The sequence below is a fragment of the Triplophysa dalaica genome, chromosome 25, assembly GCF_015846415.1.
Source record: "Triplophysa dalaica isolate WHDGS20190420 chromosome 25, ASM1584641v1, whole genome shotgun sequence".
NCBI classification, from domain to species: Eukaryota; Metazoa; Chordata; class Actinopteri; order Cypriniformes; family Nemacheilidae; genus Triplophysa; species Triplophysa dalaica.
Genome location: NC_079566.1, coordinates 1,591,127 through 1,616,751, shown reverse-complemented (window position 1 = coordinate 1,616,751; position 25,625 = coordinate 1,591,127). Strand labels below are relative to the sequence as shown.

General features: G+C 37.9%; 4 protein-coding genes across 7 annotated transcripts; 2 read left to right on the top strand and 2 right to left on the bottom strand.

The window, feature by feature from the left end:
- Positions 1 to 160: 160 nt before the first annotated feature.
- On the top strand, positions 161 to 5,824 carry txlna (taxilin alpha). 3 transcript variants are annotated; one of them, XM_056740921.1, is made up of 11 exons: positions 161 to 248; positions 763 to 870; positions 1,009 to 1,272; positions 1,837 to 1,928; positions 3,022 to 3,192; positions 3,330 to 3,524; positions 3,600 to 3,719; positions 3,909 to 3,983; positions 4,453 to 4,545; positions 4,649 to 4,744; positions 4,850 to 5,824. In XM_056740921.1, the coding sequence occupies exons 2-11, from the start codon at positions 780 to 782 to the stop codon at positions 5,129 to 5,131; spliced, it is 1,479 nt and encodes a 492-aa protein (XP_056596899.1). In that variant the 5' UTR covers positions 161 to 248; positions 763 to 779; the 3' UTR covers positions 5,132 to 5,824. The 3 variants fall into 3 exon arrangements, with proteins under 3 accessions (XP_056596899.1, XP_056596897.1, XP_056596898.1); XM_056740919.1 differs by having other exon boundaries at positions 763 to 879; XM_056740920.1 differs by having other exon boundaries at positions 173 to 248; positions 736 to 879.
- A 1,203-nt stretch (positions 5,825 to 7,027) lies between these two features.
- On the top strand, positions 7,028 to 10,630 carry eif3i (eukaryotic translation initiation factor 3, subunit I). The gene is made up of 11 exons (XM_056741388.1): positions 7,028 to 7,156; positions 7,473 to 7,565; positions 7,647 to 7,734; positions 7,889 to 7,954; positions 8,120 to 8,269; positions 8,349 to 8,476; positions 8,550 to 8,660; positions 8,738 to 8,827; positions 8,915 to 8,988; positions 10,184 to 10,276; positions 10,379 to 10,630. Exons 1-11 carry the CDS (start codon positions 7,154 to 7,156, stop codon positions 10,458 to 10,460), a joined length of 978 nt encoding a protein of 325 aa, XP_056597366.1. The 5' UTR covers positions 7,028 to 7,153; the 3' UTR covers positions 10,461 to 10,630.
- Positions 10,631 to 11,821: 1,191 nt separating this feature from the next.
- hdac1 (histone deacetylase 1) lies at positions 11,822 to 16,783 on the bottom strand. Of its 2 annotated transcripts, none has more exons than XM_056741203.1 (14): positions 16,680 to 16,783; positions 15,867 to 15,979; positions 15,662 to 15,779; positions 15,259 to 15,333; positions 15,030 to 15,168; positions 14,527 to 14,668; positions 14,343 to 14,435; positions 14,140 to 14,248; positions 13,885 to 14,025; positions 13,698 to 13,806; positions 13,082 to 13,209; positions 12,802 to 12,960; positions 12,564 to 12,612; positions 11,822 to 12,467 (listed from the first exon to the last, which is right to left on the bottom strand). In XM_056741203.1, exons 1-14 carry the CDS (start codon positions 16,729 to 16,731, stop codon positions 12,440 to 12,442), a joined length of 1,455 nt encoding a protein of 484 aa, XP_056597181.1. In that variant the 5' UTR covers positions 16,732 to 16,783; the 3' UTR covers positions 11,822 to 12,439. The 2 variants fall into 2 exon arrangements, with proteins under 2 accessions (XP_056597181.1, XP_056597182.1); XM_056741204.1 differs by having other exon boundaries at positions 12,814 to 12,960.
- Positions 16,784 to 19,420: 2,637 nt separating this feature from the next.
- Positions 19,421 to 22,221, bottom strand: marcksl1b (MARCKS-like 1b). The gene is made up of 2 exons (XM_056740743.1): positions 21,727 to 22,221; positions 19,421 to 20,746 (listed from the first exon to the last, which is right to left on the bottom strand). Exons 1-2 carry the CDS (start codon positions 21,811 to 21,813, stop codon positions 20,189 to 20,191), a joined length of 645 nt encoding a protein of 214 aa, XP_056596721.1. The 5' UTR covers positions 21,814 to 22,221; the 3' UTR covers positions 19,421 to 20,188.
- Between the last annotated feature and the right edge of the window lie 3,404 nt (positions 22,222 to 25,625).

Here is a 25,625-nt window from a genome sequence, read left to right as displayed (position 1 = left end):
TAAAAAATCACAAACCAGATAGTACATATAATAAATAAATACATGCAATGCAACATTAAAGATCGAAGTCTTTTGCTTTGGCGGGTGTTTTCCCACCACTCCGAGTCACACCGGATGTTCGACACGACTCGACCAATCATCTGCGAGTGTAATCAGGCATTTCCGGGATCTGTTGGAAACCGCAATTGGAAGGGAGAAGAGTGCTCTCAAACACTTGAAGTGCTTTCTTGGACCAAACTGAGATACTGGTATAATTTAAATACTATTAACTTATATCACAACATCTCTCACGAAAGTTATGTGAACCTGTAACACTGCGCATCGCATGTAGACATTTAGTAGACGCTTACTGTGCGTCTTGTTAGCATTGACTGCTAATCTGGTCTGGCGAGATACAACAACAGCTCTTAATTTAGCTCTTTATTTGTCTATTTGTGTACAATTGCAAACAGTTCGTTAAGGTAACTTGTTGTCTCTGTTTGTGTATGCTTGTCAGTTGTTAAAGCAGGTGTATAGCCGACTGGAGGTTCTAGAAGCCGTTGTAAGCACTGACATCTCAATAGGTTATGTGCTAATCTACGTAGTTAATGACGTGTAATGAACCTTAAGTAAATTACTTTCTGGTTTGATCTCGTATACAATACACAATTAAAATGAGTTGTGTTTTCAAGCGGAAATTGTAAGCTGTTATAAAGTGAAAACGCCTGTTTGAAGATCATTCACTTGTGTTCATAGGTGACTCCGTTTGTATTTGCATTTCAGCAATAAAGAGGAGAGAGATGGAGGATCCAGTAGCTGACAGCAGTGCAGATAATACTGATGTGACCAAGAGCAAAGAATCGGTTCCACAGCAAGACAGCACACAAACAGGTGAAAGCTGTAAGTCAACAGACAAGGAAACTGGCTGTTTTGTATGAACATTATAGTGGGTCCAAATATTCTATTTTTGTGTGTTTTATATCACATGTCTGGCACTAATAAGTCTAATTCTGTTTCATTCATGTTTAGTAAAGGAGGCTGGAGCACCTGCTGCCTCCTGCGACATGGTGGATGAACTGAGCAGACAGCTGGAGGACATCCTCAGCACTTACTGCCATGAGGATGGTGCCAGTGAGGACACAGTGGTGACTAATGGTCAACCTGATACTGTTAATGTTAATGGATTGTCTGAGAGGGAGAATGGCAAGCAGGAGGAAAGCAAACTGAATGTTAATGGATGTGTGGATAAAGACCAGAAAAAGGTTCAGGAGAAGAAGAAAGTAAAAGGACTGGGTAAGTGTCAGTGTGCTTCCTATGTAAAGTCTACTGCATCTTATTTCCCATCATAAACACAAGATGCAAATTATCTTCGTAATAAACTAAAATTAAGGCAAGTAAAAGCCAAAGCCAGTTTCATCTATTTCCTATTATTTATTTATTTTATTCTGGCTAGAATGATGTGTTGTGTTTTAACGTAAATACCTTCACGCAACCACCAGAGGTCATCATATATATTCTATGAAAGAACTTTTTTTTAACTATTGTTTAATTTCGCTCCTAAATCCATTTAAAGTGTGATCAAAATCTGTTGTGGTGTATGTAGATCATGGTCTATTTAGTTTTTGCTGGTAAAGGTTTTCAAAACAAGCCAAGCGAGGGATGTGTTTTACTCTCTGTTGTGTATAGAAATAGGATCACCAAGTCCTTTATAAAAACTGTCATTAAATTCGACAATGTGAAACAGATGCGTTTTTATCACTTGGTGCCACAAGACTGCAAGGTACATCAGGTGAAAATTGTGGATCTGATATCGTAATAATATGTGTTAACCTGAAATGTTTTACTTTTGTATTGTAGGCAAGGAAATAACTCTCCTAATGCAGACCCTAAACACTCTCAGCACTCCAGAAGAGAAACTAGCTGGTCTCTGCAAGAAGTATGCTGAGCTGGTAAGACATTATTATGAACACAAATCTGTTGTTATGGGTTGTATAAAGAGGAAATATCACAGATAGTCACATTTGAAAAAAATGTACTTTGAAAAAATGCAATACTAGTGCTTTCCAGTAGCTCAGTGGTAAGAGCATTGCGTCAACAACGCAGGGTAGTGGGTTCGATCCCAGGGGATTGCAAATACCTATGTAAAATGTATAGGATAAAGCAATGTAAGTCGCTTTGGAAAAAAGCGTCTGCCAAATGCCCTTAAAATGTAAATGTACATGTAGTGCTAGAACTCCCGAAAAACAGTACATTGAGCAAAGCAGTCACAATGTTTGGCTATAGCAGCTGGCGGATTTTATATGGAATAAATGTAAGATTTTGCTTTTTCAAAAGGGTTTTGATCAACAAATAGCAAAACTTGTGTGTATAAAAAGAACATGTTGACTTCACAAATTGACTAGTTGAACGTGTTGGCCCATTTTTGCAGTAATACACAAGGCTGTTATTAAAGGATAAGACACACACAAACTATATTAGAGCTGACATATACTGCACAATGCATGTTTTTTATTTCAAAATATTTGTATTCAATACATTTTTCTATTATATTTTACTAAGTGAAGTGAATGTTCTGCTGATTTAGCCCATAGAATTTGACAAACGCTTTGGCAGGAAATTCCCATATTAAAAGTCTTCCAGTTTTGAAATAATCAACAATCTTTCAAAGCACGCTGCGAAAAACACTATATCTCACTTGTACATAAATATAAATCTGTAATACTCATGTCGACACTAAAGTAGTGTTGTACACTACACACGGTACACTCTGTAAATGATATCTTAAGTAATTGCTGTGCAACAATAATATTTTCATAATTTATGCCTTTTATGGGCATCCATATGTTTGAAAACAAAGTCATCTTTAATAATATATAAATTTGTTTGTGCTATGAAGTCAGTTGCCTCTTTTATTATTAGTCTATGAATCTATATTTGGAATAGAGAATCACAAGATTTCTTTGTTTTTGTATCAGCTACTGTATTTTTTATTGAATTTCAGCTCTTCAAATTGTACTTATGCTTCTGTTTCATTTGCTTTAGCTAGAGGAGCATCGCAACGCTCAGAAACAGATGAAAGCCCTGCAGAAAAAGCAGACTCAGCTCATTCAGGAGAAGGACTACTTACGAAATGAGCACAGCAGGGCCATCCTGGCTCGTAGCAAGCTGGAGAGCCTCTGCCGAGAGCTGCAGAGACACAATCGCACACTGAAGGTGCAGTAATCTCACTCAGGCTTTTTTTAATTCAGTGTGTAGCGGTTTGTGAAACCCTCGTAAAAGGCATTCAAATGTGTAGCTTTTCAGATCCTCAGTACACTTGTTTTGTAACACTTGCTTGCTCTGCCTGGCAGGAGGACGGTGTGCAACGTGCCCGACTAGAAGAAGAGAAAAGGAAGGAAGTGACGTCACACTTCCAGGTAACACTGAATGACATCCAGGCCCAGATGGAGCAGCACAATGAACGGAATGCCAACCTGAGACAGGAGAACATGGAGCTGGCTGACAAGCTGAAGAAGCTGATTGAACAGTATGAGCTCAGAGAAGAGGTGAGAGGTCGGAAGATAAGAGAACTGAAGATGAGTGTTAAAGCTGGAATTAATCCCCTGTTTCTTTTCTCCCAGCATATTGACAAAGTGTTCAAACACAAGGACCTGCAGCAGCAGCTGGTGGATGCAAAGCTTCACCAGGCGCAAGCTCTGCTCAAAGACTCGGAGGAACGCCACCAGAAGGAGAAGGAGTTTGTGGGTTTTCAGATCGTTATTTTGTTTGTGATCAGCTGAATTCAGAAATTCAGGACATTCTGAGTGGATGAATGTACTGTATATGATATACTGTGAATCCATGCAGATAAGTGCAGATAAGTTGGTTCAACTCGTTGAGAGGTTTCCGTTGCTAATTACGATTCTTGTGTTCTCTCCTTTCTCTTCCAGCTCCTGAAAGAGGCTGCTGAGTCTCATAGAATGTGTGAGCTCATGAAACAGCAAGAAGTTCATCTGAAACAACAGGTGAGAAAACTTAAAGGTCCAGTGTATGGAATTTAGCGGCATCTAGAGGTGAGGTTGTGAATTGCAACCAATGGCTCACTCCAACATTTGCCCCTCCTTTTTGAAGCACTACTGTTGCTGACACAGGACTAAAATGTCGTCATGTTTCCGCTTCTTTGCCGAAGGACAGACTTAATCAATTAATAGCAGTTTGTCCATTTAGGGCTACTGTAGAAACAACGTAGCGAATCCAATGCAAGGGGACCCGCGGTGTATAACATAACGCTTCATTTTTCAGGGCTCATACCCCTCTGAAGACAGTTATGCGTACAATATTGCGTTTGACAAGAAATAAAATAAATAAAAATTACAAGTATAAGAAAATGTAATTTTTACCTTAGTGCAGGTGTGATTTTCCTTGTACACATCAAAGTGTAATATTTACAATTTATAAAATAAATCTAAGCTGTCTTTATTTCATCTTTTCCAGCTATCTCTGTATACAGAGAAATTTGAAGAGTTTCAAACAACGCTTTCCAAAAGCAACGAAGTGTTCACAACATTCAAACAGGAGATGGAAAAGGTAAAGTGATGATTAGGAAATAGACAGACTTTGTGCAAAGACATTATTGTATAAAGTTTCAACTGAACTCTGTGTATTCATTTGTGCTTCTATCGGGCTGCAGATGACGAAGAAGATTAAGAAGTTGGAGAAGGAAACAACAATGTACAGATCACGATGGGAGAGCAGTAACAAAGCACTGCTGGAGATGGCAGAAGAGGTGATTATTGTATTAAATGTTTACATTTTTAAGCCGATTAGTTTTCTGTTATGCTTCTATCTGATAGCTTAACGTTCTATGTCTTCTCTCCTTGTGCCTGCCTAGAAAACACTACGAGATAAGGAGTTTGAAAGCCTGCAAGTGAAGGTGCAGCGGTTGGAAAAGCTCTGTCGGGCCTTACAAATAGAACGCAATGAGCTGAGTAAGAAAGTTCAGGGTGTCCCAGAGGGGTCACAACAAGAGGCGGTTGACTCAAAGGAGGGCACTCCTGACCATCAGAGCAGCTCAGAAGCAGAGACTCCACAAACCGCTTGTAGTCATGCATGCCACTGTGCTCCAGATCTGGAGGTTGAAAGTCACACAGAGGTTTGCTCAGCCCAGGATTGAGGACACACACAATCCTTCCCATCATCTTTGGCAGTCTGTGAGGTTTTGTCTACGTCTCCTTCTACGGTTCCTTGGGGTTGTCATAGTGTCAGGGAAGATTGTGCCTTCTACATGATTCCTATGCTGCGTTTTTACTCTTTGGTTTTTATGTGACTTCTCCACCCTGCTCCCACAGAGATTCTTGAGTTTCTTATTTGTGTTACGAGGGGCATGGAATGTTGCTACTGTGTTGCTGTGTTTGTCCACTAAATGCTACTACGTGTGATTGTTAGCCTTCTTTTTTGGGATTGGCTGAGAAACAGATCTTGACAGAGACATGGTTGAATATTAATAAAAGAAAATGCTTTGCCATATACAGCATTTGTATTATGACTTACATATTTTATTATCGCCTTAAGTTAAAATCTTTGTTTTCATTTGCCGTCATTTTTCAACGTCAACGTTTGCACCAGATGAAGAATGTATGAATTTTAACTGATCTTCACTGCTCAGTTAACATTTTGTTGACTTAAAGCGTCTTCTTTACGAATTTGTCACACATGTATATTCTAGCATAATTCTAGTGGCGTTTAAAGATTGCAAAAAAGCGGTTTGTTTTGTGTTTCTTCTATCAGGTAATATAATTAGTATTGCAGATACATTCCTTTAACCCATTCTATCAACATTTAATAAAAAATATGCACTTAAATGAGATCACGACCACTGAGGAATTTTAAATTGTGTGGATTATTTTGATATTATTGGTTTTGGTTATTTAAAAAGATAATGATCATTATTGTCATTATAAGATGTCAATATGTTAAAAAACAAAATGTTAATACATCAAAAGGCTAGTTGGTTCAGATTACACAGTAAGATTTGAAAACACTATGCAATTCTAGCTCTGTTCACGTCATCTCTGTTTAACATGGAAACATAGTACTGACATGTGCTGAGAAATGATTGTACCGATCCCCACAAAGTGACTTACGGTTCAGTGATGTCTGTACATTTCTGATCTTGTGGATTTAACTTCATTCTTTATTATTTGAATCACGTTATTTTTCAGCAAAATTACAATATACTTAACAATTTCACTCCTTTTGAGTTCACCATAAATTACATCCATGTTCATGACCCATGAAATTGACCCATTATGTTGAATATTTTTGAGATTCACAGATTTGATTTGTAATTTTTTCCACAAATATCTTTGTATCACTAAAAATGATGCTCCCATTATATGAAGGTACCAAAGACTTTTGTTGACTTTCTTTTTTCCCACAACCTGTATACATTTATATGCATATTAAAATAAAAGGAAAATAAAAATGTGTTGTGCTTGTTTTGATGTCTACCGTATGTAGATTAACTAGATGTTTTATAACAAGGTTAACATATAAAATATTATTACACATATGATATAGGTCATACTAACCTTGATTAAGTATGACCTAAGTATGTCCTTTTTAAATATTAGATATATTCATATACATTAATAATAATAATAAATATATAATAATAACGAGGAAAATTAAGTGTAACGAGTGACCATCCTAATAAAAGTTAATTTACAGAAGTCGGTGATAAGGAACCCCTCTGAGACATTGCAAGTGCAATTAGTTACTCTTGAGAAATAGTTATTGAATAAATATACAAGATGCAAAATGTGTAAAATATATTAATAATATGTTGCCTCTAGCTTCAAGTCTTCAAATACATTCATAACTTTTGAATAGTCTGTTTTGTACCATTTATCAGAACATCTATCATATGCTTCAGATAAAATAACAATATTAAACTAATTATACATAATATTCGATCATTATATTTTTGTAAACAAAAGAATATGAAATTATTAGTCACTGCCGGAACGTTTGAATAGTTTTTCTCGCCGGATCCGTTTTCTGCCGTACAGGAAGTTGAATGTTTCTCTTCCGTTTCTAACCGGGCGCTGTTCAGCACGCGTACCGCGTATTACAGTTTTTAAAACGGATTAAGATATAACTTCTATATAATCCTGGCTACACGAACACGTTGATTATGGTAAGTATACGTGAACGTAATGTTCCAGTAGTTTAAATGTAGACACGTGGGTTGTTTGGATAGTTAGCGAATATGCTAACTAACAATTGCTTAACGTTAAATACGGCCCGCTTTGCACGGACAGATTGAGAAACACATACATGAAAGAACGCTCATCTTTTAAATTACATGTAATTTGATCATTTACCCGGGCCTGCTTTTGTTTAATCATTGATTTATTGCAATAAAAAGTGCAATGGGATTTTTTTTGTCTTTTTGTGTAACTGTTATTATTTAATCCTACAGTAATCATGACATCGGCTTTGTTTTTCTCTAGAAACCCATTCTTCTACAGGCCCATGAGAGGTCTATTAGTCAGGTCAAATACAACAGAGAGGGGGACTTGTTGTTCTCAGTAGGAAAAGATAAAGTAAGTGATATGAAATTGCTACAAAACTCGATTTCTCTGGTGTGTTTGAGAATTGTCATTCATACGTGTATGTCATTGCAGATTACCTATGTTTGGTACTCTGTCAATGGAGAAAGACTAGGCACCTATAATGGACACACAGGAGCAGTTTGGTGTGTGGATGTTGACTGTATCCTTTCTACATGATCTTCATTTTGAAGAGTCTGGTTGAACAGAGCAATACTGGAAGTCTTTTTTTAACTGTCTGTGTTACACCCTACCCTTTTTTTTTATTTAATCCTTTGCTTAAAAAAAAAGAACCTTTTTCTTAACATATTTCAAAGGGGACACCAAGAACGTATTGACCGGATCTGCCGATAACAGCTGCAGACTATGGGACTGTGAGACAGGTTAGTTTCTCAAATTAATTAATTTACCATTTTTTGTAATAAATTAATTTATAATTTTTTTGTAATAAGTTCCTTTTCATTTGTGTGTAACTTTTTATGATTTGGAAAGATTTCAGTATTAATTGGAAGCCTTCTTGAATGACATCTGTGTGATGACTTCCTCAGGGAAGCAGTTAGCTCTGCTCGAGACCAGCTCAGCGGTGAGAACATGTGGCTTTGACTTCAGTGGAAACATCATCATGTTTTCCACCGACAAACAGATGGGATACCAGTGCTTTCTCAACTACTTTGACCTGCGAGACCCCCAACAAATTGGTTGGTTTTCTGATTTGCCTTTATCATATTATTTTCATATTGTGAATCGCATGATTATGATTTTGGTTTTCTCCTGCAGAGGACAACAACCCGTATCTTTCCGTACCCTGTAACGACTCAAAGATCACAAGTGCAGTGTGGGGTCCACTGGGAGAGTTTGTTATTGCCGGCCACGAAAGTGGAGAAATCAACCAGTTCAGCGCTAAGGTTTGTCTCTCCGACCTTTACATGTGGTGATGCATGAAGAAATGTTTTGTCTAAAGATATGTGTGCGCTTCAGTCAGGGGAGATTCTGAAGACGGCAAAGGAACACACCAAGCAGATCAATGACCTCCAGTCATCTGTGGATCTCACAATGGTCATCAGTGCCTCCAAAGATTGCACTGCTAAGGTTTGTGTTTAAATTGGTGTCTGGTAGAGATTATAAATCATGCTTTAGATATAATGTAAATTATTTTCGATACACAGCTGTTCGACTCTGCGACACTCGAGCACATCAAAACCTTCAAGACAGAGCGGCCAGTAAATTCATCATCTATCTCGCCTATTAGGGATCATGTAAGTGTCTGTGTTGCTTCTGCTTATTTCCTGTCTTTCCGGCTGCCTTCACGTTAACATGTGTTGTTGTCTGTCTGTTTTGTTCAGGTGGTAATGGGAGGTGGTCAGGAAGCCATGGAAGTCACAACCACCTCTACAAGGATCGGAAAATTTGAGGCCAGGTAAGGGTTGTGTCCTTGCTTTAAGAAGCCACAATGAACTCTTGTACTTGAATATTCTCTTTGTAAAGCTTGTTGCTGTTTTGGGGCTAATGGTATTTTAAAAGAATAGTTCACCCAACAATGAAGATTTGATCACCATTGACACAACCTCAAGTTGTCCCAAACCTTTATAAAGTTAATTTTGGTAACACAGAGGAAGGTATTTGGAAGAATAAGTAATTTTCAGTTCTGGAAAATCGTGCACTACCATAGTAGAACTATTATTATATCGTTTTTTATTCTGTTGAATTTGAACACAAGATTTGATAATTTGAAGAATTTAGGAACGCAAACAGTTCTAGGGCACCTTTGACTACCAATTTTTTTTTTGTTGGTACTATTGTAGTCAGTGATGTACCAGCACTGAATGTTCCCAACATTCTTCCAAATATCCTCTTTTGTATTTAGCAGAAAAGTGATAATTAAATAATATAATACAATATATTAAATTGCGATTTTATTTCCAGGTCTGGAAAATTGACATTGAATAGTTAATAAAAACATCTCAAATATTTCACTTATATTGTAGTTGTGAATCATCAGATAAAGCATTGGCTAACATGCATTAAAATGGAACAATTTATAAATATTATTTATTTATTATATATGTAATAAACGTATTTAGTAAATGTACAGAGTTGGACTTAACACAAGTCGTGTATTGGAAAATAGCTGACATTAGTAGGGTCAAGACTTTATACTTTTATATTACTTTGACAGTCCTACTACAATATTATAGACCCTTTTATTTTTTTTGAAGTATGTTAACGCTAATGGACGTAACCACATTTCATGGTATTACAAAGGGTTATGCAACCATTAACTGCTTCCAGAATAAGTTTGTTTACATATAATATATGTCTATCTACTGTGCATATATACATTTCTTAAAATATATATAAATGTAAATAAATTCTTGTTGTAGTATCAAGTTTTATATTTAATCACTTCCTGTTGTCACTGCTTGCTCTAAATGTTTATATTAAAAAGCACATTGCTGCAAAAGTACCTATAGTAATTATTAAAGTTATTATTGGTTGTAAAACTTTGTGTACTGTAGTTTTATACAAATGTGATGTGTGTATGTCAAATGTTTATAGTGCTGTTGATAAGTGTTATCTTGATCCATGGCTGATAATGTTCTTAACACTTCTAGGTTTTTCCATGCGGCTTATGAAGAGGAGTTTGGTCGTGTGAAGGGACATTTCGGCCCCATTAACTGTGTTTCCTTCCACCCAGATGGAAAGAGGTGAGAACCTTAAATCTGTTGAGCCACATTATCAATGTTAACATCTTATGAGTATTTATCAATATTGTAAAATTTATGTTTCTGTTTTCTTCTCATTCACAGTTACAGCAGTGGAGGAGAGGATGGTTATGTCAGGATTCATTGCTTTGATCCTCATTATTTTGACTTTGAACTTGAGGCGTAACAACCGAAGTTAAACCATCCATCCATATTCCCCACATTTTTACACCATCTGACCTGCCCAGGAACAGTTGACATTGAGTATGAGGACAGAACACAAACTGCATTTAAGATCTTTAATGCAATGTATATTTAATGAATTTAATGTTCTGAATAAACTGGGTTTGGATTTAATGGACTGCAGCATTTTTCTTTGTTGGGAGTTAACCAAAATGAACACTGTTTACAAGAGAGATATTACAGAGGTGTTAGGCAACTTCAATTCTGTTATTTTACTCGCCCTCTTGTCATTACAAACCTATAATGACTTCTGCAGTATACAAGATATTTTAAAGAAAGTTTGTAACGACACAATGGTAGCATTTATTCCCTTTCGTTGTATGGACAAAACAAATGCAAGTGAACATTGATTATATTTAGAAAATCTTTGTTTTGCAGAAGTCATACAGGTTTGGAATGACAAACAGATAAGTGACTGAGTGAACTAACCCTTTAACTCTTTCCCCGCAAGCCTATTTTTAAAGTTGCTAGCCAGTGTTTAACATTTTCAAACTTTAATGGGTCACGGTTCATTTTCTGGAACGAATAAATGGGTAAACAATATGTCCAATAAAAGAACAGTATATGCTTTTAAACAAAAGAAACCATATTCTTATTTTTTATAAGTCTGGATGTGTGTAGGTTTCTTCAGAAATTAATTGTTTTAACAGTTGAGACTAAAATGTTTAACAAGACTTTGTACTTTTTCCCAAAGGTGTGTAACCGCGTCATCTGATGTAATAACTCTGCTTGGCCAGGATTTTTTTTTTTAATGACGAGATTATTTGTCAATGGCGGTAAAAGAGTTAACTACTTTTGATAAATTCATATGCAACGTCCCATTTTCTTCTAAAATAGTATTTGTCTACCCCAGATGCCAAGTTATTTCACTGAAATGTTACTATTAAAGGCTAAAAAGATAGCATTTTTGACAGGTATGTTTAGGTAATGATAATTTGGTAGAAAATCGGACTCTTCATTTGCACATTAAAAATTCTGTCGTTTACTCTCTCCAGTTTCAATCATGTGTACATTCTTTGTTCTGCTGAAGACCAAGGAAGATGTTTGAAAGAATGTCAGTAACCAAGCAAACCTTGTCCTTTTACTGCCAAAGTAGGAAAAATAAATACCATGAGAGTCAATGGGGGATGAAATCTGCTTGGGTACTGACATTCTTTCACACAGCTTTTGTGTTTAGCAGAACAAAGAGATGTAAACTTTTCGGGAGTAAATGACAACTGTCATTTTTGGGTGAACTATCCCTTTAAAACGTACCTGTAAAAAGTTAAATATTACACCCATTAATAACAGAAAACAACACAAAACTCTGAGGACATCTCCTTTATTTACCAAAGTCATTGTAATAATAAGGACAATTCACAATCACTGAACTCTGGAACTCCAAACGGCTAAATCTGGCCAGTCATGTGACTAACCCGCTAGCAATACAGCAAACAAACCTTTTCCATGCCCACCAGACACGTGGAAGTTCATAAGAGTCGACAATACAGACACCTTAATAAAAACAAACATCGCTTAAAAACGAGGTAAAGGACGCCAGACAAAAGCATCCACAGAGAAATCTAAACCAAGTAAGGGCAACCAATAAGCGTTGAGTCCATGATTTAAAACAACTAGTAGGAGAAAAGATTTGTGCCATCTGTGGTCCTGCTTGGTGCAATTTTCAGTAAACAAACTTTTTTTTTTAAATTGGGGAAAAGTACATGGTTTCAAAGCACTAAAAGAAAACAAGTACAATGTTCACTTCACACTTGTAATGTAAAAACCTTTATACCGCTTCATTACAAATAGTAAAATGAGTCTTACAAAATAATTTACAGTGTGTAGCTCAGGGGCTAACATCTAATGTGTGTGTGTATGCAGGTGTGACAGGATGAGAGTGTAGGACAAGTTCATGCAGTTGTGACAACTGAGCATCCTTGTTCAGACTGCTTTTAATTCTTCTTTTGGCCTGCATTTGGAAAAGAATAAGTTCCAATAAATACAAACAAATCACATGCTATCAAAAAAGGACATCATGAGATCTTGAAAAAAGAAAAACATTTACCCTTTTGTGTCCATTTTCTCTTCTGGAGCTTTTTCTTCTTCCTTAACATCTGTTAGCAATTGGAAGCAAGAGATCTGGTTTTACTATTCGTACTGTATAATCTCATAGATTTTATGTTAACAACTATTATCTGGCCCTTTAATAATTATTCCACTGGCTACAGGCCTGTCATTTTTATAAAAATAATTTATGCCATTCTGCCTAATCAAATTCTTCAAATGAAAGAAACGGGCTGTACCTGTTGGCTCACCTTTCTTCTCCTCTACATCCTTTTCTTCTTCAGTCTTCACCCGCTTGGGTTTCTTGTAATTGGCTGCATTTCTTCGGCCACCCTGACCTTCATCCTCTGAGTCGGAGAACTCCTCGTCACATGCTATCCGCTTGTCATGTGCACGGACTGTTGAGAAAACACTGAATTAAACTAAATGTACTTCTAGTCATCGTTTGGCTGGCAGAAATATAGTCGGTTTCAAAAAGTATTTTAGTGCTTGTGAAAATGTTAAGCGAGTAGCACTTACTGGATATGCGTTTGTCAGCATCATCCTCCTCATCTCCGCTGTCTTCCTGCACAGCATCCTCTGGGATTGCCTGCATCTGAACCCCCGGGGCATGAGGCAGCATTCGCAGATTCTCAAACAGACGCTGTCTGTACAGGACAAAGAAACCCACAATTAACTTAGAAATCTCAAAGATGTCACATCATCTGCTCATTTTGCAGCAAAAATCTATTTGGATAAAGCATTTATGCACTACAAAAAAAGATCAACAAGTTACTAATAACAGATAAAACCCTCATCAATATATGATTTGTTGTCTCATAAGTTTACAAAAAGAATCCCATACTCCGCCTTAATGCCCAATAAATACTTATCCAAGTTTATAGTTGTCCATTTTATACACCTGTACTTTCAAAACATTGTGTATTTTTACATTAATGTTTAAAATGGAAGTGAGGGTAGTTTTTAATGTAAACTTAACTGTTGGTCCTTTTTTAAATAAGTGAGTAGTCAAATTTATTTATTCCTTAAAGGAATATTCTAGGTTTAACATGTCAGTCTTAAAGCGTCTACCTTACTGGTTGTTCAATTTAGTTGGATCAAAAGTAAAGTGTGTGAAGCTATTCGTTCCACTTACTTGATCTTCTCCAGATAGTCATTTGTGTTCTGATTGGTCATGTTGGATGGACTGATGTGGAGTTTGAAATCAGGTCCGAAATACTCAAAGTAGTCATTGTACGGGAGCTCTGAAATAAGAAGAACGCCACCGTTAAAGGAATGCCCCATGAGAAAGATGCTAATAACAGCACGTGTGAATGGCTTACCGTTAGGAATGGTTGAGTCCAATGCTACAGCGGTCTCGTAGGTCCAGCAGCGGGCCACGTTTCTGATGGTATAGCCTCCACCACCCAGCATGAGCAATGGCAGGTTAAAGCTCTTCATATACTCCACACACTTGGCATGACCTGAACATCACAAAAGTACATTTATACACATTAAATGAGATATGTCATTTATGAAACCGTGTTTTCAGACCAGATAAAATGCTGATGGTCAGAAATTAGGATTGTGTGTCGTACCTTTGATGGTGAGGTTGAAGCAGCCCAGTCTGTCTCCAGACAGAGAATCAGCACCACACTGAAGAACCACAGCACTAGGCTGGTACATCTCCATCACTTTGGCCATGATCTGCAGCACATTCCGAAACGAGCACATTTCAGAGCTTTAATCAAATGATGGCGCGTTTTTACTTTTCTTTATAAACATTGGAAAAAAATCTTACAGGTTTGAATATGGCTTCATAAGACTCATCATCTATTCCATCCCTGAGTGGATAGTTCACCGCATAGTATTTTCCTTTTCCCGCACCAATATCCTGCATGAAAAAAACGTGAGAACTCATCTTTATCTAACAAGTTCGGAATGTTTCCAACAGTGGTAGAATGAATGGAATTAAATATACTTACTCTGAGATCTCCTGTACCGGGAAAATACTCTCCATACTTGTGGAAGGACACAGTCATGACACGGTCTGTTGTGTAGAAGGCTTCCTCAACTCCATCTCCATGATGAATGTCGATGTCAATGTAAAGTACTCTCTGATGGTATCTAGACATATGAAAAAGACAAAAGGCATCAAAATGTGGAAGCGGTCATCTTGGATCATGAGATCAATATCTATTCTGGGCATAAAACTTGCAACGTCTATATACAGAAGGCCCCGACAAAATGATATGACTAAATTAAACCACATTCAATGTGCAATGCATTAAAACAACAATGTAATTTAACAAGAAAACAGCACAAATTAAATAAAACATGTTTGAAACTAAAATAAATTGGAGAACTACATTGTGTGTGATTGGGAACATGTCTTTAGTTCATATTGTGATCAACGCCTGCGGTTACTTTTACAACTTTGTTTATTGGAGCACTGATATCTTACAAATTTTTTAATTAAAACACATACTTGAGCAGTTCCAGAATGGCCAGTACAATGTCGTTGACGTAGCAGAAACCAGACGCCTCGGATTTCTTTGCGTGATGGAGTCCTCCTGCCCAGTTAATGGCAATGTCTGTCTGCTGTTTGTTGAGTTTCACAGCTCCAGCTGAAAAATAAAATAATAAAAAAAAAGTGTTAAAACTGTTTAGCCGTGCCCAAGAGTGCATATACATACTTGGTTTTCAAGAACACTTACCAACAGAGCCACCCGTCGAGAGCTGACAAAACTCAAATAAGCCATCGAAGACGGGACAATCCTCTCCTACATTAACTGCACAGACAATATTTTATTACTGTACATACGTAAAATAAGTACATTCAAACAATATATAACTCGTTGAGATGATGTATCGGGAAATATTTATATGGTCAATGGAGGCCAATTGACTTGCATTGTACGGACATTTCTCAAAATATCTTTGTAAATAAAGTGTGAAATCAAACAAGTTTGGAATGACACGCAGGTGAGAAAATGGTCAAGTAATTTAAAGGGCGTCTAGACATTTGAACATATAACAAAAAGGACTTGCAAGATGTTTTGCTGCATTGTCGCTAAATGTATAATCTCGGATAAAATTACAGATGTGGAGGAAACTCACATCTCTGCATCTGCTTGCTGTACTCAGACATGTTATCTGGGCGGATGGAGCGCAGGAACTTGATGTAGTCGTCACTGTGATACTTGGTCATCTCCTCAGCATTGGCTTTATGAGGCCTCTGAATAGACGCACAAAATTACATCAGTTTAGCAACAACAAAAAATGACGATAAGTACATACAAGACCGAATAAATGTTTCTCTTACATAAATTTCCATCTTCCTGTAAAGGCCATAGTTGAGAAGAAGGTTGTGGGTCATACGGATTCTGTGGGGTTTCATGGGATGACCCTGACCATAGTAGTAATTCCCGACATCCCCTAAAAAAAAAAAATACAAAGCAATATTATCAAACTGCTCATTCGTACAATAGACAAAGACAAACAATGACGTATTTTGACAAGAAATCCTTCGGATAACCGAAGACAAATAACTTCCGAGTAAATGCGGAGGCCACGAACTACTGGATGTCAATATCGGAGGCAACTATTTCGACAACAGGCACACAAAGACGATGTAGTGTAAACTTTAACTTTGGTCATTTTATCGAACAGGCACACAAAGACGATGCGCTGCAAACTTAAACTTTGGTTATTTTTTCGTAACCCAAAGCATTGTGTTTGGAAGACAAAGAGGCTCACACCGTAGACCGGAGCATCATTCACGCACGCTCGGATAATACTGCTAGCAACACACTAAAAACTGCAGAAGCATGTTCGGTTAATAAAACATTGCCTTGCACCGCAAACAGAAATAATACGGAAGAACAGCCGATGTGCGTAAATATTAAATGAATTTGTGCTCCGCGTGGTTTCATTGCTAACCCCGGATTTCAGCACAGCAGGATAAAGAGAAACTAGCATGCTAAGCTAGCATTAGCACCGTGCCAAACCCGGCTAACAACTCACAAACATTTCAACTGAACTTGGAGATTGTGCAACATTTATTACAAACCGGCGCTGCACTTTGTTGCTCTGTCAATCGAAACTCGATATTAAATCACTTAAATGCTGTTCTTACCATCGTAATAGTAGCAAACTTTCTTCTTTGTTCCTTGACCACTCAGCGCCATTTTACCCTCCAATTACAGCCTGCGCCTGCCGGGCTTTCTGCGCATTGACGAACTTCAATAGCAACTTGTCTCGGGCAGATTTGAGCCAATCATCATTCAGACTTCTGCACGGGGGGCGTGACTGTTGCGTGCCCCGACCAATCGTTTCCGTTGGTGTCTTAATTACTACGTATTTACGTGAAGTTGCCTTTACTACACAGCTGTTTAAGTGTCTGACAATTAGTAAATGTTCGACATTAAGTCATTGCGATCGGTTTTAGTTTGTTTGTGGACATATTTTATCTGTGTTTAATTGAAATAAAATTAACTTTAAAAATACGTCATGCCTATTATCAATGATAACTGATAGAGACATTCTAGTCAAATGCATTAATTTAGATATCAAATCATACCGATTAACCACAAATCATCTCACCAGAATGCTCTAAAAGTAATACTGGAGCTAGACTATAACTATCTTAATACCCCTTGAAAGATTCAAACACGTCCATCGTTTGTTAAACATCTTTAGGACTGAATAATATATGTAAGATATACATCTTGTGAGGGTGTCTATAGATTGTTTCAGCAATAACAACATAAACATTATTTAACAAACCATTGAAATGTTCCTTCTATGGCAGTCGATGCAAAAAGTCCAGACCCTCACTGGTTTGAAAATGATGTAGAAGCATGTTAAATATTTTTTCACATTTTAATGTCTGTGCACCAGTTTCTTCTTGTGATCTTGTAACTTAGTTGGTAAGCATTGAATTGCAAGTGCATAGGTCACCAATTAACGGATTTCATCTATGTATACACAATTTGCATTTAGATTTTTAAGAAGAAAACAAGTGATAACAGAAACGTATATGTGTACAGCAGATATCCAAGGCATGCATCCGTGAAGGTTCAATCACAGTCATTGTTTTGAGCAAATTACTTTAGTTATCACTTCTTTTCATCAAATTTTATTAAGGTGAATTGTGCGGACACCTATGAACAAAAGAAACCAGATCATTTCTAACGTCCACGTCTGAAAAAGAAAGAAAGAATGTGGGTTATATTATACATTCAATATCCAAATCAGAGCGAATGGGTTTTTGAAAGATAAACATGCACATTTATCCTATGTGACGGCAATGACTTTGAAAAAGTCATTGAACAAAGTCACATTGAACAAAGTCATTGTTCACTAACAATGAATAAAAAGCTATTTTGTTTGATAAATATAAATATTAATACTATAATTGTAAAAATAGTAATATTACCAGATTGTTTACTAGATTTTGCAATCTCACACCAGTACTACCCACTTGCATCAACATGTAGGCCCTGCAGTGTATTCAATGCCATCAAAGTGATGGTTTTTTTATTTAATTTCCAAAAATAGTGTTGAAAAACAGTTAAGGGTAACAAAGAAAACAGCTGACTCTATCAGAAGCCCAACCTAGAATGTCTTTGTCCATAGGATTGCTATTTAGGTGAAACAGGTAAACCAGATAACTGCAATACCCATAAACAACACCAGATGGCGCCATATGTTTACATTTCGTCTGCAATTCCTTTGAGATAAATCTGCTACCATTACAATCAAGAGACAGACGAAAAAAATGTCGATTTAAGACAAAAATAGCTATTCATTCAAGCAAAACAGCAGAGTAAGCATTTCATCCATTAATGTGTGTCAGTTTTCTGATATGGTCACTCACCTGATAGTCTATATAAAGGTTACATCTATTGGATTGTGCTTTACAGAAATCCTCCCACATAAAATGTATTAGAAAACCTTTTGTTTAATAACTAATAACTCTTATTGAAATAACGTATTATAACGCTTTATCAACTTTAAATTATTTAATTCTGCAAGACAAAATCGTATAAGGTTTAATGAACTGTGAATGAAACGTGGAACCATGAATGTTACAAATCTAGAATACTATTGATTATTCTATAGATTTATGAATCTGCTAAGCACACAAATCTGTTCATATAGAAAATAAACATCAATATATGACCCTGGATCACAAAACCAGTCTTAAGTAGCAGGGGAATATTTTTAGTTAAAGCTAAAAATAGATTTTCTGGGTAAAAATTATCGATTTTTCTTTTATGCCAATAATCATTAGGATATTAAGTAAATTTCATGTTCCATGAAGATATTTTGTAAATTTCTTATACTTAATATATCAAAACTTCATTTTTGTGAGTTGATGGCCAGTGAGAGTGCCTCTTATTAACAACTTCAATATTTTGATTCTTTAGCACCCTTAGATTACAGAGTTTTAAACGGTTAATCTCCGCCCTATATTATAATACCCTAACAACCCATACATCATTGAAAGCATAATTATTCAGCTTTCAAATGATATAAAAATCTCAATTTCGAAAAATTGACACATAAGACTGGTTTTGTTGTCCAGGCTTTTAGATGCTATTAGGACAAGGCATTGGTGTGTGAATATAAGCTTTACTACTTATAGGGATAAAGTTCCAGTGTGGGTTGTCATGTTGTTTCAAGTGTTATTATGAATATAAGAATTAATTTTTTGCCAAAGTAAAATTCATGTTTCATGCCTGATTAAATGAACGTGTTACAAGTTTGTTTTGACAAAACCTATATACAGTAGTTAAAATGATTTTAAGTATTTTATAAGGCCATTAATGTGAAAACTCAATGTGAAGAAGAAATAAATGCAAACTCGCCATATGTAGGTAACCAACATTTATTTACCATTATCAACTTTACAATAAAACCAGTAACATCTTTAAACATTAGCAAAATAAAGAACAAAATTGGTCAAATGTATTTACAGAGACCAAAAAGCAGATCAAGGCTCACATTTAACACATAACAACTCTGCTTCTTTTACAACTTCAAATGTGAACATAGCAAGCTCAAATGTGTTTTTATTTAGTTTTTTTTTCTCTTAAAGCCAAGATGAAAATTAAAATGCATTTTCAAACAAACGAGACAAAGCCTTCTGGATATTTAAAATGGTTCTCTATACACCACAAAATACTTAAATTTGGGTTAAAATATAGGAATGTAGAAAGTTGGCAAGTCTTTTTCGATATCCTTTTTTTTAACAGTCATTATATGTGGTGATGTTTATCTTGCGCAATTCATCGGAATAATCGCATCAATTCGATGGTGGCTTTGAAAGATGCTTCACATTTATCCATCCTCAAACTCTCAACCCGCTCTTGCGTCGACATCCCGTTTCCAAGAGGTGTTGGCGTACGCTTGGCATTCCAGATCTTTGAGCCGTTATCAGGGAAGTGAACTAGTGAATCTAGTCTGTCATTTGTTATTAATCTTGAAGAAAGTGGCACGAGGAGTCTTTTTTTTCACATACATGTGTATATATACATATACATATATCCATGTATATATACATATGTATACATATACACATATATATAAATATATATTTTTTTCTTGGAAAAACAGTTCACAGTCCTTTGTGAAGTACAATCACTCCTTCTGTTCAGATGGTGCAGGTGTGGAGCTGGTCTCCTCTGTTGGTTTTGTGGGCTCTGCGGCAGGTTCGGCAGCCTCCTCTTTAGGAGGAGCAGCAGCGGCAGCAGGCTCATCGGGTTTGGCTGCAGGTTCCTCGGCCTTGGGGGTCTCGGCGGGGGCGGGTGTCTCCTCGGCCTTGGGCTGCTCCTCCTCCTTCTTCTCCTCGGCGGCCGCCCCGTTCTCCTCTGGCTTCTCTTCGGCGGCAGGGGTGGTGGCAGCGGCGGCTTCTTCTTCTTCTTTGACCTCAGTGCTCTTCTTGTTCTTCTTCAGCGAGATGCCCTTGAATTTGAAGGAGTTCTTCAGGGAGAACTTCTTCTTCTTCTTCTTGGGGGTCTCCTTGGTGGCCTCGCCCTCTGGTTTGGCGACCTCGCCCTCGGCCGCTGGAGCGGGCTCGATGGCGTCCCCAGCCCCGGCCTCGGATTCTTTGGCCGCCTCTGCGGATCCGTTGGTGGCGGCTGCGTCCCCATCCGCCTTGGCAGAGACGTCGCCGTTGGTCTTAACGTGGCCGTTCTCCTGAGAAAAGAAAACCGAGAAGGGAGAAAAATTATTGCGGTGAACATACCCCTACATGTTTTCAGAGTTACGTCATCGTGCTGCGTAACTGCCGACTATATATAAACATATGTTTCAGGGCATCCCTTCAATCGTCGACGAACACAACGGTGACCCGTCACGTAAATAACGCACGTCTGTGAGGTGACGCCTTGCAGTACGTCACACGCCCGAGCGAGGGCGCTCGAGTCACACAATGCGAAACGAGACGGCAGCTTTCAAACAAAGACCGAGACCGATCGAAGCACGATGGAGAAATTCATTCAGCTTGATTAACAATTAACACTCGACGATTGTAAAAATCATAACAGGCTTTCGAAAAAGCAACGTAAAATGTGAGTACACTCATTGATAAAAAATGTTTTAGTCGCGTAAAAACCAACAAAGCTCAATCTAATGTGGACTCTCGCCGTCTAGACTTTCAACGCGTCCGTCTGAAAAACACTCAAAACTAAAATCACTTATTTAAAAAACAAATACAAAATCAACTCTCAAATACCGAATTTTGTCAATTTTGCTGATCGATCGCGACCCCCTGCCGTTGGTTAACTCTTGCACAGTGAATACGTGCAGCATCCTCCTACACTGGCATTAATGGAGCTCGCATGGCAACAACAGCGACAGCCTCAAAATTGACGCAAAATATGTGAGTGGTCATCTAAGAAAACACGAACAATCATAGTCGGGCAAAAAATCTGCCCAAAAAACAAATGCGCGAGATTTCTCGTGATAAATGAATTGGTGAAATTTCCCTGCTTGCCACATCACTGAGGAAATAACCAACGTGAACTATTGAAAACCGTTTTTCCCATTTTTCATCCCACTCGCAGCGATGCAAAATTCGCTCGCGCTCGTGTCGCGAGTCTCGCCGAGGAGAAGCACTTGTTGGTCAGATGTGGGTGTGTCGCAGATGGCGAGATGGATTTCATGTTTTGCCTTACCTGTCCGTTTGTCTTGACGGCAGCCGGGTCGGCAACGGCGGCTTTCCCCTCCACAGCCACTCCTCCCTTTGATGCCTGGGATCCCATTATGCTCGGTTTGGTTTGAAAATACGAAAAAGAACCTCAAATTTCTGGCAGGTGGGAAAAGTATTAATCCAGACGGACGGACATCCAAAGGTGCGAATGAAGTTGTTGTTTTTCTCGTTTTTTCCCCCTTTATAAGGAAAAACTTGAGATGATCCACTCTTGTCTTCCAACCGTGTGCGTCGAGGGCAACCTACTACTAGGCTACCAGTTCTAGTTCTACAGCGCTTCAAGATAACCCAAGGCCCCGCCCACGGGCGTGTCTCGACCGCTCAAACCAATCGCATGCACGGTGCCGCCCACTTCTGGGCATCCGTGTCCCACCTCTTGTGTTTCGAATTTGACCCAAAGAAAATGGCATCAAACTGAAAAGGGAACCAACAGTGACTTGTTGAACTCTGTGGATGGTGAGCGCAACGGGGCTCCGCTTTAATGAAACTCATAAAGCTAAACAGTAGAACTAAAGCATTTAGGACTTGTCAGGGGTTAATGTGCTTTGTGATTGAATGTATTTATCCATCCAAGACAACACAAACGTGTAATGGTTCTGTTGGCTTTGTGCTACATTACATAATATTCACTTTGTGATAATGCTGATGATGAAACTGTTTAAGGGAATAGTGGTGTGTAACGTGTGTAACACGTAAGACTTTATCATTCACATAGTGTTTGTAATGTATTTTTTGTCAATGTTTGTATATAATTGATTGTAATGTATTGACCATTTTTAACACAATACATGTAGTCGCACATGTGCTTATTCCTAAGGTAAATGCATGTTTTGTATTAGTTTTGGATCCGGGCCCAAATGACATCATCGGGGGACCCAACATATTACCAAACTTTTATCACACAAAAAATATTACAATAAATGTCAGATTGATTGCTATCACTAAACACTGTGCCCAGTGTAGATTTGGTATTTAAAATATGACTAAGTGACAAATGAATTAGCATCAAAATACCATTAAGTTTACAAACAGCATTGTCTCTTTAAAAGTTGAATCACAATTCGTTTGATTAGATTTACAATTATGTGCATTCACATTTGTTTTTTTCACGAGTCTTATCAAGGATTTCCTGAGATACAAAAATCTTCCTCATCAAATCCATCTTTCTCCACATCGCTATCTTCTCCCTGTCTCGAACTCCTCTGTTTTGTCAAATGACCTATAGTCCAAACCATTAACGCAAGAATGTGAGGCACGCACGCGCTCGTGAAGAATTTTTCACCGCATCCGCGTCTTTCCCAGAATTCCCTGAACCTCGTGGAACGGGGCAGAATGCGTTTTATGTGTGTCAGATGAGAGAATGTAATGAATAAGCTCATATATTCAAACAGTCTCCTCTTTTACTCTAGGGAGAGAGTTGGGGGTTGTGCGTGACGGAGAGGAGGAGGGTGTCTTCTTGTGCCCCGAGCTTTTGTGATGGGGTTCATTTTCTTGATGATGGGTCAGGACACATCATCTCGCCGGTTATGCGTCAGACTTTAGCTTTCTCCCTTTCTCATCAGCTGTCTGAAAGGACTTTATTGTCACGAAAGTTGGAGGGAAGAGTAAATGGCCGGCATCCTCGGGAGCAAGGCCTGTATTTCACACCTTTAATCTAGTAGAGAGCCTTCTTTGGGCTTGCTGTTTCAAACAGCTCCTGTTGGAGCAACAACTCTAACATGAATGTCAATGGGGTGTTGATATGCCAATGATAGGGACATCAGACTGGGCAGGGCAGGTGAGAACTGGCTATCAGCGACTCTTCTGCTCTGGGACTGTTTTGACCACAGCAGGGAGTGAAAGAGGAGGACGGTGATGGTGTGAACGTGGGGGTTGGTTGCCCTAGAGCATTGTGGACTAAACTACACGGAGCCTTTGCTGAGTCCAATGAAGGGGCTTGGGGAAATTTGCCAAGGAGATAATAAATGACACATTCAAGTCTGATAGATTCGCTCACAGCCAAACCACAGCATTTGCTGGTAAGCTCAGTGGTTCCAATCGTGACCTAGAGGTCAAGTGAGCAGAGTTCACATTCCTCTAAGTTCCCTAAACCACTGCTTCTTGGTGAGCTGATATGTGCTTCTGTTATTTCTGGGTGATAAATGGCAAATTATCACAATATTTTTCAACTTTAATATGAGCCATTTACATTTATATAGGCAAATACATTTGTTTCATAAATGGCCGACCAAAGTAAATAATTATAACGTAACTTAGCCATGTTTTCGCATCTATGAACACAATAAACTAAATGAACACAATAAATGATAAAACACCAATATGAGCATACACCCACAAAAATGCTGGGTTATTTTTGACCCAACAATGGGTTAAAACAACCCAGCATTTGTGTTTAAAACAACCTAGCTTGGTTAATTCACAATCCAATGGTTGGATTCATCCTTTTTTTGGTCGGATGCTGGGTTGAAAATTACCTAGATAAGAAGTGTATAACATGTAAAAGTATGTGGATTAGGGGTGTCACAATAAACCAGTATTGTCAATAACCAATATATTAAAAATACTATTTACGACATAGTGTTAATACTACACCTATATATGAGTATTAATAAAGTAAATAATTCGATAAACAATTACTTTTTTTGCGCAATGGTTACAAACTCTCCCTCAGCCTCTTAAAACTCATATTTTAGTGACTAAACAAAAATAGAGAAGAATTTGATTGATGACACTTTTTCTTTTAAGTGTTGTAATACGTACAGTGATAATACTGACATTGTGAATTCCTTGGAACACGATAACCGCGTAGTGAAAAGCCAATATTGTAATAGCGTTAATCAAAAACTCTTTTAAAACATCTGTATTAGTGTGGTTGACGAATAAACCATTTATAATATAACAGAGATCTTCATAATTATTTAATTTTTTGCTTTGTCGCGACATAGGAAATGGTTTATTTGGCAACTAACATTCTCATATGTTTAAGTCACAAGACAAGGATCACATCTACAGTAATAACCCGGAAAGGGGATGGCCAATAAAACACATTAATGGTTAATTACTGTGATGTTCACATGTTGCAAATCCATTATTACAAAATATCAGTCATCCATACTGTCTATTTTTTTTTTAAAGCTCAAGGACACCCAAGATCTCCATAGAATCTTGTAGTGCATGTTGAGAGATTCATTCCCTCCACAGCTGAAGATCCAACTGCGGATGAGCAGATAACTGAAAGCGTGTCTATGTGTGTTCCACAGGAGACTTCGGCTAAACAACAGCACAGACTCAAGACCATGTGAGCTCCAGCGTGTGATCGGTTTGGTTGACGATAATGACATAGGTTATGTTAATTTGCACAAGACAACCAGAGGAACTCCATGACTCAGCAGAGCACAATCGAAGTCTCCTCGGGGTGCGAGAGCTTCGAGAAAAAGCGCACTTTTAAACTGTCTGGGAAAGAAGTCGGCACATGTTGATGCTCTAATGTCCTCTGAGCAAACTTCGCCCCCGATTGAAGCGAGAGCGCAGGGCAGCGAGGGGAGGTACGTGACCCACTCCAAACTCTGTTTATTTCTGATGCTTAAATCTCTCGCTCTCTAGGATGTAGCCTTGGGACTGCTTTCTGTAATATTTAACGTGGGCCATCTTATCTCTTTCTTGTTTTTCTCTTCACGACAGTCAATGGCCCTTTTTGTTTGGTTGCCCAGATTTCATGCCTGAACACAGAGTGAGATTTATATCCTCAAAAGGCTCTATTGTTCTCCATTCAGGATAGCAACTGATGAGCATCACAAGCCGGGGTGATGGGAGGGAAAGAGGGAGAGAGAGGGAAAGACAGAGATGTAACATTGTATTTCTTAA